This window comes from Bombyx mandarina, chromosome 22 (assembly GCF_030267445.1).
Source record: "Bombyx mandarina strain Sakado chromosome 22, ASM3026744v2".
Lineage (NCBI taxonomy): Eukaryota > Metazoa > Arthropoda > Insecta > Lepidoptera > Bombycidae > Bombyx > Bombyx mandarina.
This window is the reverse complement of record NC_143228.1, coordinates 2,148,075-2,158,983: the sequence shown is the minus strand read 5'-3', so window position 1 is coordinate 2,158,983 and position 10,909 is coordinate 2,148,075. Positions and strand designations below refer to the sequence as shown.

The window sequence follows — 10,909 nt, the reverse complement described above, 5'->3', positions numbered from 1 at the left end:
TGGTTCTCGTAATAAATATTATTTCAACACTTCATAGCCTAATTAATGTACAAAACGAGGCGGCCAATTCGAATTCCATGAAAATAATATTTACAGAGAAACTTTCGTAATGATACGAATCACACGAAACAATTTTCAACAATACTTTTTTATAAAAAGTATCATTACCAATCAAACAATTCAAATTTAATATAGACCACGTATCCTAAATGTTTTCGAAATCAGAACTAATTAAATGTGCTCTTGAAGATAATTATTTACAATAAAAAAAAACTGTTTTTTAGGCACAATCGAATAATTGTTACATTTTCACGAACAGTTTTGTGTCGATACTATAAACATAATATGTAACATCAGTTTCATAAAATTATCAGACTACACACTAAAAATTCTATACAAATCACAAGAAATTAACTAAACAATATAATCGTGACGCTAGGACCTTATGTGATAAGTCTGCACGGGTAGGTACCGACATCCGCCTAGCTCTACCACGAAGCAGTATGTGTTCCAGTTGCACAGTTGAGACAGCCGCTGTACTTTACAATTGAGACGTCGACCTCACGGGTTAAGGCGAACGGCGGAAGGGCCGTCAGCTAGTCCAACTTATATAGATTTTCTACAAAAATAGAAACCACGTGCACCTTTAGTGTTATTTTCTTATTTTTATGCGACACGAGCCAATGATATTTTAATCATTGTAATATGAATGCAGAATGTATTATAACCAATTAAACTAAGATTACAATCGATTTGAGATTTGATATTTAATAAAACATTATAATGAGACATTTCCGAAATCAAAGTTTCTTTGGTCCATTAGGAGTGTACATTCAGAATGATGTAAAATTTTAATGCGTGTTAATATTTATTGATATCTACATACGATAATGCACCCTCGAACATTGTACCATCGCGTCCACTTAAATATAGAGCTTAATTTAATAACACGCTTTTTTGATTAAAATTCTTTAAAATAATTGTCTGTCCGGCTGCGCTATAAATAGACGACAAACTAAATTTTCTAAACATTAATAACATTAAACTCATCTAATGTAGTCGCAGCCCCAAATTAAACAGCTAATTGCCCAGCCTTACTCGACCCAATGAAAACGATTACAATCCAATCTACAAGCCACATATCTGTGTATCTATATTCGAAATTAGTGTGATCTTAAAGCAACAGTTTACTGAACTGTTTAGTGGTCGGCTTTCGGTGAGAAGAGTAGTTTTAATGGATCTGTTTACATAATAATAATAATAATAACAAGTAACAGTAAAAAAAAACCGGAATAATCGAAAAATAGACATAATAAAAGACAAAGATTTCCAGAAGCAAACTGAGTTTCCAATACACGTTGAGGGTATTCACAGGGCGAGCGCGGCCGAGCGCTTGTCGCGGTTCTTGTTGCGGGCCAGCGTGCGCGCCTTGCACGCCGCCGTGTTCTGCAGGTGCTGCAACATAACGCACATACATCGGTACAGTGGACGCAACAGTACAGAGTGGCCATTGTGTTCATTATGAAAGGTCTGTTGTGTTACCCGCTGCAGCTTGTTGAGCTTGGCCTTGGGCAGCGCGTCGGCGGGCAGCACGTCGTCGAGGCCGAGCGCGGCGCGGAGCGGGCGCGCGTGCGGCGCCAGCGCCTGCAGGCCGGCCCCCAGCGCGGCGGCCAGCGCGGCGTAGGCGCCCAGCGCCGCCCACGTGTCGCACTGCAGCGTCTCGGCGCCCACGCGCACGGCCACGCTGGGCGCCGCGTCCTCCTCGAAGTACTTGAGGATGTCGCGGAAGGTGGCGCGCTGCAGCTTGCGGTCGCGCTTGGCGCGGTACTTGTGCGAGTCGCGCGCCAGCTGCTCCAGCAGGTCGAGCAGCTCGTGCGGTCGCTCGGCCAGGTGCGGCGCGGCCTCGTGCGCGACGGCGAGCGCGGCGCCGGCGGCCAGGCGCACGTCGAGCGCGGCGGCGCGCAGCAGGCCCGGCAGGCGCGCCCAGCCCGGCGGCGCGGCCTGCAGCGCGTGCTGCGCGGCGGGGGCGGGCAGCCCGCCCAGCAGCACGCTCCACGCGTCCAGCGCCGCGCCGCACCACGCGCCCTCCTCCACGGCCGCGCCGGACACCTTCACGCTGCCGTCGCCCTGCAACAACAAATCAAATTTCATCGATGCAGGCCTTTCCTATTTACAATGTTTATTGAACTCATTTATTTTTTTAACCATAAATCAGTCAGTATGGGATAAAAAAATTCTACATTAATGTCTTCTCCTTGCCCTTATACTAATACGTGGAGCCGTCGCAGCTTTTCTGTCAGGCCTGTTACTCTTCTCTCGAATATCCTATTTTACACAATTCATCCAATTTATTTTAGAATCTTGGTCCAAACATAACCCAAAAATTGTAATAAGTTACTGAGTTAAGTAATGTGTAAGTGCAAAATCATTCCCAAGGGAAAGTTTAAAGTTTCCAGCAAATTGTACAAGCTTACGTCTGCTGTCTGTGAGCGACGCTGACGACTCACCACCAGGTAGATTCCGGCAAGTCTCACTTCAAGTTAAATCCTTACCGGAACCCATTGACGTCACAATATATAAGATAACATGTAATCAATATTTGAGTCGACTATTATCAAAGCCGGCAATCTGACTTTTGGACAATGATTGGTAAATCAGAAAAACGAATTATTGACTTTGTATTCCATTGGCAGTCACAAAACTAATTCAAATTCAAATTCAAAATCATTTATTTCAACTTGGATGTCATCAAAAACACACTTGTTGAATGTCAAAATGTAAAAGAAAATGTTAACTCTACCACCGGTTCCAAAAAAAGCCACAGTCCTGAGAAGAACCGGCGAAACAAACTCAGCGGGCTTTTTTTTTTTTTTGTATTTTCTCAACTATTTTCTTTTTTTTTTAAACAAGAAAACATATTTACAGTATACAAAAAAACAAGTCAAAAAAATACAATTCAAATAAATAATAATAATAATGAAAAATGAAAAGGCCAGGAGCGAACGCCTCATTCCCACGTGGTGCCATCTAGTAAAAAATCCTTAACTTTATAATATGCCTTGTTGCACAAACGTTCCTTGACAGTTTTCTTAAATCTATGAACAGGTAGTAGTTGAACGTTTTGTGGGATCTTGTTGAAAAGCTGTACACCCAGCCCCCTGAAAGAGTTGCTTATTTTCTTAATTCGAGCCGCCGGCAACGCAAGCCTATGTTTGTTCCTAGTGTTCACATTATGCAAATCGCAGACTCTGGGGAATTCTACAATGTTTTTACGCACGTACAATAAATTTTCAAAAATGTATTGGGACGCTAAAGTCAGAATTTTGATTTCCTTAAACTTGTCCCTCAAGGATTCCCTCGGGTGCATATTATAAATAGCACGAATAGCCCTCTTCTGCAGGATGAAAATCGTTTCGACATCGGCAGCATTGCCCCATAGCAAAATGCCATAGGACATAACACTATGAAAATAACTGAAATAAACTAGACGTGCCGTATCTTCATCAGTACAGTACAGTTCTCTTCGGAACGACATCTTAGATAAATAACAGGTTAACTATTAAACTTTATTTAATGCAGGTTTTGAACCATATTCTTTGAAGGAGACGATTATATTCAAATCAATCTGTATTGACATATCAATAATTTTTTTTTGTCCAAATGCACAGATTGCCACCTTTGATAATAGACGACTCATTTATATAGTTAAAGATTGTTATTGTGAGTTGGTGAGTTGTTATTAAAGTATAGCTAGCTGCTGAGATCCCACCCTGAGGCGACAGCCTAATTAACCTACCCTACCAATCATCAATCCTAATAACATCTGTTATTAATCTTATAATACCGAGCAGAGTTTGCAAAATTTACACTGTAATGTTCATACCTTCAAATAACAGCTACTAAAGATTGTCTCGTACATCTGCATGATTTCTAAAATTTCATTCACATCTTCCTCCAGCAGATAACATAGAGCGGCCAAAGATGAACAACACTAAAAACAAGTTGTGTAATTAAAGACACTGAAATCAATAATTATAAATATATTTAACTTTATATATAATAAGTATTTTACTGCATGTTGGGCGACTAAAGTAAAGCATGAAAGAGGAATGCACGCGGCAGAGATGCGAATGTTGAGATAGATGTGTGGAGGGACAAGAATGGACAAGATAAGGAATGAGTATATCAGAGGAAGTGTGAAAGTAGCCCCAGTAATTATGAAATTAAAGAGCGGACGGTTAGCGTGGTATGGACATGTGATGCGTAGAGAGAAGATGCATGTGAATAGGAGATGTAAGGAAATGGTAGTGCAAGGTAGAGGGGGAAGAGGGCGACCGAAGAAGACTGGAGAAGATGGATGGAATGTGTGAATGACGATATGAGTGAGAAAGGAGTGTGTTGAGATGACGGCTGATAGAAGAGTATGGAATAGGAAAATTAGCTGAGCCCCACTTAGTGGGATAAGGTGGAGAAAAAGAAGAAGATATATAATAAACATTAATATTACCTCGGCTCTGGTTTCCAACGAGGAAGTCTTGTCCGTGCAGGCCGCCACCAGCGCCGGTCGCACTTCTGCCATGAACTCCTCCGTGCCTTCCTCGCCGATCTGAAATGCGGCATTACACTCAGCTTTAAAAATAGGAGACGTTACATGAAATCAATCTAAACTGTAATAGTCCCTGTTCAATTATTCATGTTGATTGCGACAGTTCAAGCACTAATCAATTAGTGATGTCCTCAGGCGATACCAATGCGATTTTTTATATCCATCGATTTAATTATTAATTAGTTTTTGTCGAAGGAAAAACTGAGGTTTTTTCGTAAGGACACACGTGTCATACGAATTATTTTATAAATGAGGGTATTGTTCCCACGCGGAGGTCTAAATGACAATTAGAGAATTTGTGTTGTGACTATGCGATTATTTCTAATAGAAAATTCGAGTGACGCTAGGCAGAGACCGCAACGTCGCCCTAAAGACGTCATTACGGATTCTCCCCATCTATTAACGATGCTTTTAGGTATCTCAAGCACCGGACAACGTCCTCGCCGAAAACGTCGCTTGCGACGAAGGGCTCGACGAGTAAATTAACCCACAGACACAGCCCACTGAGTTTCTCGCCGGGTCTTCTCAGTGGGTCGCGTTTCAGAACCGGTGGTAGATTCTGCGAAGCACTGCTCTTGCTAGGGCCAGTGTTAGCAACACTTTCGGTTTGAGCCCCGTGAGCTCACCTACACGTCAGAAGCTGAAATAGCCTCTTAAGGCTAACAGCATAGGTAGGGAAAAAAGTGCATAGACATTGCATGGTTTGGCGCGTCGGTGGGTACCTGCAGGGCGAGCAGCGGCGCGACGGCGGCGGCGGCGCGTCTCTCTGCGTCCCGGCCGCGTCGCAGCGCGCGCGCCACGTGGTCGGCGAGCGTGGCGCGCTGGTTGCTGAGCACGGGCGCGAGGTAGCGGCGCTGCAGCGCGGCCCGCAGCGACACCAAGGCCGACGCACGGGCCGCGTTCGCACGAGCGCTCAGCCCGTCGATGATCTCCAACACTTTCTCTTCCAACTTCTCTTGACTGTCGTTTTCTGTAACACAAACAAACACATTGTTTATTGATGCACGAGGTGTAACTTGCACGCGTCAATAACGTTTCTGTCGTGAAGTAGATAAAATATGTGTTTGATAAAGACTCAATTGTTTTGATCAAACTCAGAATTTCTCGCAACATAGAGTTGTATTCTAAAGACAAAAGAGTGTGCATATTATTGATTTTAACAAATAGTAAGTACACTTTGATTTCTCCAATTGAAACAACGAGTAATCTAACAAAATAATACTTATGAAAAACAAAATCAAAAGAAACTTTTGCAATTAATTTCAATTAACACTTTAGCGAACAGAATGCAGTTTCACAACTAACGGTAAGGGTTGACTGTCAGAACTTAACTAACTAACTTAACTAACATTATACTTCTAGCTCTTGATTCATAACCATAAACAAATGTCACCTTTAATAATTGTGACTTAAAGGCCAAACTCCGACGCACTATTTACTGTAAACGTTTACTTATAAATCTGCAACGATAGCGTCATGGACGAAAATTTGAAAAACGAAAGTAATTCTCCTTTTTTTGTTACCTACCTAATGTCAAATCATATAAATTTCGACCGTAAAAAGGCGGGAAAACGAAATTGAAAAATCGAATGTCACCCTGTACCTTCTAAAATAATTTCACAAAAAAAGTGAAGAAATAAAATGTATAATAATAAGCAAGTAAAATATAAGGGAATTAAAGTATAAGTATAAGAAGGGAACAGAAACGAATATTATATAATTATGGAAAACGAAACATGAACCCAACATTACAAATAGTAAAAAAAGATAATTGGAAAAATAGCAAAATAGCCTAAAAAATGTCCCTGACAATTACTCGTCAGGGGAACGCGCAATATATTAATAATAATAAAAAAATAATAATAATTTCATTATTAGTTCTTCACCCGACCGCACACATTTTTCTAAATATAAATGTACTATTATATCGCAACACACAAAGATATGAAAACATTTTAGATCTGAAGTATATAATATATTTGACCTATTTTGAAAAAAAAAACCCCCAGAAGTATACGCCATACAACGCACTTAAAATGGTTTCGTATTCAGAATTAAAGACAAAGATATATTATTATTACACTCCTTTGACATTACTCCATATGGTATAATACATATTAATGTGTATGTCCTAGCCGCTGCAAAATTATGTATTTTATAATTATGTATATTTCGAACTACTTTTACGGTTTAATCTGGCGTTTACTATTTATTATTTCAGGACTTTCGAATATTTAAAACTTTTCGTAAAACAATTAATTTAACAATAACTTTTATGGAAAAATACTGAAAACACACACACAAATAAACATGAAATAATTAATTGTAATTAGTCCCTTAGTTCAGATAGACTATGTTATTGTTTGGCACAGACTATTTGCTAGCTCATCAGTCAACGTAAATAAACTCATCTTACAGATCCACAATTTTCTTTCAATTATGAGTTAAAAATATTTCACTTAGTTTATTTATTTTTATAGTTTTTAAATTCGTTGCCCAGTTTTATGCGTTCGTAAGATAAATCTCTCTTTTCCCTATTTCTTAAACATTATTACGCATAACCTTGTTACGAAGTGTGTTCACTACTTTATGAATTTATTTCTATAAATCATATAAACAAACGAAAACATAAATTAAGAACTTAATCACGTAGCACGTGTGTACTGTTTGAGGAGAATTCCATTGATCGGCACATTGTTGCAAAATTTGGCAACACCTTGTTTGCTAGACACCTTCTATTGTCAATTCCACGAGTCATTAGAATCTGTTCTTTCATGGAAATATGCTGTAATAAAATCTAAAATGTTCCACTTAGGATAATAAAACGTAACTAATATAGTACTAATAGAACCCAAGGCCGGGGCGGTCGCCTCGACCTTTGCAGTTTATCTATCATTTCATAACAGCGACATATAAAGATAACTGTTTTAAGATAAGATCAGATATTTTTTACTATCTGATAATTGGAATTGTTTTGGAGTATTAGAAATTCAGGCTAAATAACTTTCAGGAGCGCTCTGTAACATAAAATCTAGCTGTACGATCCTAGTTCCCATTGACACACCCACTGAGTTTCTCGCTGGATCTTCTCAGTGGGTCGCGTTTCCGATGCGGTGGTAGATTCTGCGAAACACTGCTCTTGTTAGGGTCCGTGTTAGTAACACTTCCGGTTTGAGCCCCGTGAGCTCACCTACACTTCAAGGCGAAGCTGAAATAGCCTCTCAAGGCTATCAGCATAGGTAGGGAAAAAAACGATCCTAAAACAAATAACTGTCTAAATGGGTCTTTTGGGTAATTATTTTATTCAATACAAAATTAAGCTTTCATAATAAATGAAATTGTGACGTAAGAATTGTTTTATAGTCCCACCTCACAGCGATAGTTGCCGATTTATTGCGTCACAAAGCATATTCAAGATTTACATTCTTTTACGTAATTCGAAGAACACGTACAGGAATGTTCAGAGCTTATCAATATCGCAGGCGTCACGTAATATGTACTTGGAAATTTTCGAATTACGTTGCTGCGTGAGTAATTAAAATAGTTCTATGGGAGTTTTCCGTTTCTTAATAACAATGAGATTTTTAACAAAACTAGCGTAAAGTATCTTTGGCGAAAGTATATTAATTTTGACAAAGATGTTATTCATGTTGCGAGTTGTGGTGGCGAAAACTTGGCATTGGAGTAACAACTATCCTACTTGTCGAATTTGAAATATATTATCATTTCTCTAAAAATAGGAACATTTGGTGTTGTATTGTATTTTTTTTCCCATCAAAGAATAATACTTAAAAAAAAAATACAATGTTTGAGGTTACGATTTTCCCCGTATCTGATGTATATTGTTTGCCTTACCGTTGAAGATTACAATTAGAGGGTCAAGTGGAAACCACCGTATGAGTCACAAGCGTCACCACTGATGTGTTGATACACAACATTAGCCTGCATTATGTCATAAGTTGTTTGCTTTGTCTTTATGTTGAAATTTATTTGTTTTGTATATATTTATCAAACAAAGAATGTATTTAAAATTCTGAAGCCATACAAAACAAAATGTTTCAATTCTAAAATAATGTTTATTATATCATATCCGGCCCAAGAGATGGGGCAACGCAAAGCCATCGTCGCCCGAAACATATTTAGTTGAAACCTAGGATTCACTCTCGGCGCTTTTGGGCTCTTTAAGCAATGGTTACTCTACAACCTAAACTGGTAGACTAAAACTTAAGTTTTCCTTGATAAAAATTAGAAGGCAGTAAAAGCTGCAATGATACTTAGCAATAAATCAAAACGTGTTGCAGCTACATAGAGCTTAATTGTCATAAACTAATGGACAGTTTTCATTATGACCTCTGATAATATAACAGTAAAAAGTGTGATATCTAAATTCTGTTTAATCAATGCATGTTTATAATACATTTCTGGTGGCAACTGATGTAGACTAGATATAGATTCTGATTTTACTATAATTATAATTGGCACGATAAATAACTTGGCAGTTCACAAAGTAAATTTTTATAAGTTATAATAGATCATATTTAATTTACTCTGATTGTCAAATTAGTCCTTTTTAACATATTACTTACCGCCTTCATCATGAATGCTCTTGAGGTCAGACTGTCCAGATGTCTCCGAGTAGTTGTCATTTGTCATGTCAATGCCAGCATCTTCTTCTGAGGAATACTCTTGCTCGGTTCTTCTATGCTCTGTGAAAATTTCCATTTTAAAACCTTTCGTCTGTTTGTAATCAATACCAAACTTGGTGCAATACTTGTTTAAGTTGTTAACATTTTGAATTTGTTTTTGGATGTGAATTAAAATTGAACAATTTTATGAACATTTGAAATATTTTTTGAATTTTTCTACATTGTTGTTGATTGAAAGTACTGTGACTAAAAAAACTATTTGAGGTCACAACTCAACTCTCTCGCTCTGACTTCTACTCAATCAGTAAAAAGTTGTTACTTGCTCATTTAATTCATGTATAAGAAAATGTGAATTTTTCCATAGGATTCCATCTAGCAAATTTTAAGAACACAAATTAAAAAACCCTTTTGCATCTTTGGCAACAAAAATGATATTATTATGCACTTCTAACGTCGTAAAATATAACCCATATTGAAATTGAATCAAAAAGTCAGCATTCTAATTTACAGAATAAGAAAATATTATTACCATTTACATTTAAGCAAAATCATGTACAGTGCTGTTTAGCGCAATAAACAAATTTTTCGTCAATTTAATTTACCCTGGAACATTTAAAATTCCATGTTTACAGTTTAATGATAATAATTTTCTATAAAACGTCGCCTAAATTTTTATTGATATGCTTTTATTGATTTATTTATTTTATTGATTGCAAGTCACACCGTACTATTAATAAAATGCACTTTAAGAATATATTCAATGTTTCTTATTTGGTTTTCGAATGTGAAAAAAACGTTCTTAGTATTGTCACTATTTACATTGAAAGATTTCGGAAAGGTTGTTGTGTCGTGTGTTATTATTGTTGGTCGATTGGTATTAGGCTGTGATATTGCAGATTCTAATCGTGACCGTTTTTAACTAAACATATGGTAGGTGTTCTGGGGTATTGGTTGGCCTGACCGTGAACATTTCGCTGACGTCACTACATACCAACCCGCGGAAAGTCGCACACACAAGGTCGCCGCGTGATCTTCATCCTAACAATTCCAGATTGTTCCTATCACAAGTACACCATAAAGCAGATTGGAAGTACTCACCGTATTTTCCTTTTCTTTTCCCTTTAGGCATGGTGATTTACGATAATTGAACTCACTAAAAGCAAAACACAACTTAACTAAATTTTCTAAATATTTTCTAGGTTTCTCACTTAATCAAGAAGGAGAAAAGTTTATTATATCAGTTCTTAAAGAATGATTTGGACCACGAATGAAACATAAAACTGAAATTTCAGAAAAACTTTTTAACATGTTTAACCGTGTAACATGCACACCAGGGGGGTGCAACTCCCATACAAAGGAAAATAACATACAACTAGCGTCATCTTACTCCTGTGGCGACGTCATTTTTGTAACTTTTAGGCATTAATGATCTAATAAACTCACTAGATGGCAGATATGAGTTCTGACTCAATAAAAAATGTAGCGTACTTTGAAGCAGTGCTTCCACTTTTAGGGAATTCTCCCTTTTTTAGGGAAAAATAGCTGATATTTTGGATGATAAAGACAATTTAAAAAATACCAGGATTTAGGATATTTCGGGGTAAAAAGCAAAGCCTATACTAGTAACTGTTGTGAATTTTAAAATAAACGATAATTA

The 10,909-nt window shown here is 37.8% G+C and overlaps 1 protein-coding gene across 3 annotated transcripts; it reads right to left on the bottom strand.

The window, feature by feature from the left end:
• Ifrd1 (Interferon-related developmental regulator 1) lies at positions 1–10,583 on the bottom strand. 3 transcript variants are annotated; one of them, XM_028170609.2, is made up of 7 exons: positions 10,351–10,583; positions 9,193–9,312; positions 5,329–5,576; positions 4,508–4,606; positions 3,884–3,991; positions 1,543–2,127; positions 1–1,455 (listed from the first exon to the last, which is right to left on the bottom strand). In XM_028170609.2, exons 1-7 carry the CDS (start codon positions 10,379–10,381, stop codon positions 1,369–1,371), a joined length of 1,278 nt encoding a protein of 425 aa, XP_028026410.2. In that variant the 5' UTR covers positions 10,382–10,583; the 3' UTR covers positions 1–1,368. The 3 variants fall into 3 exon arrangements, with proteins under 3 accessions (XP_028026410.2, XP_089593300.1, XP_089593299.1); XM_089737174.1 differs by lacking the exon at positions 10,351–10,583 and adding an exon at positions 9,782–9,836; XM_089737173.1 differs by having other exon boundaries at positions 1–2,127.
• Positions 10,584–10,909: the final 326 nt, after the last annotated feature.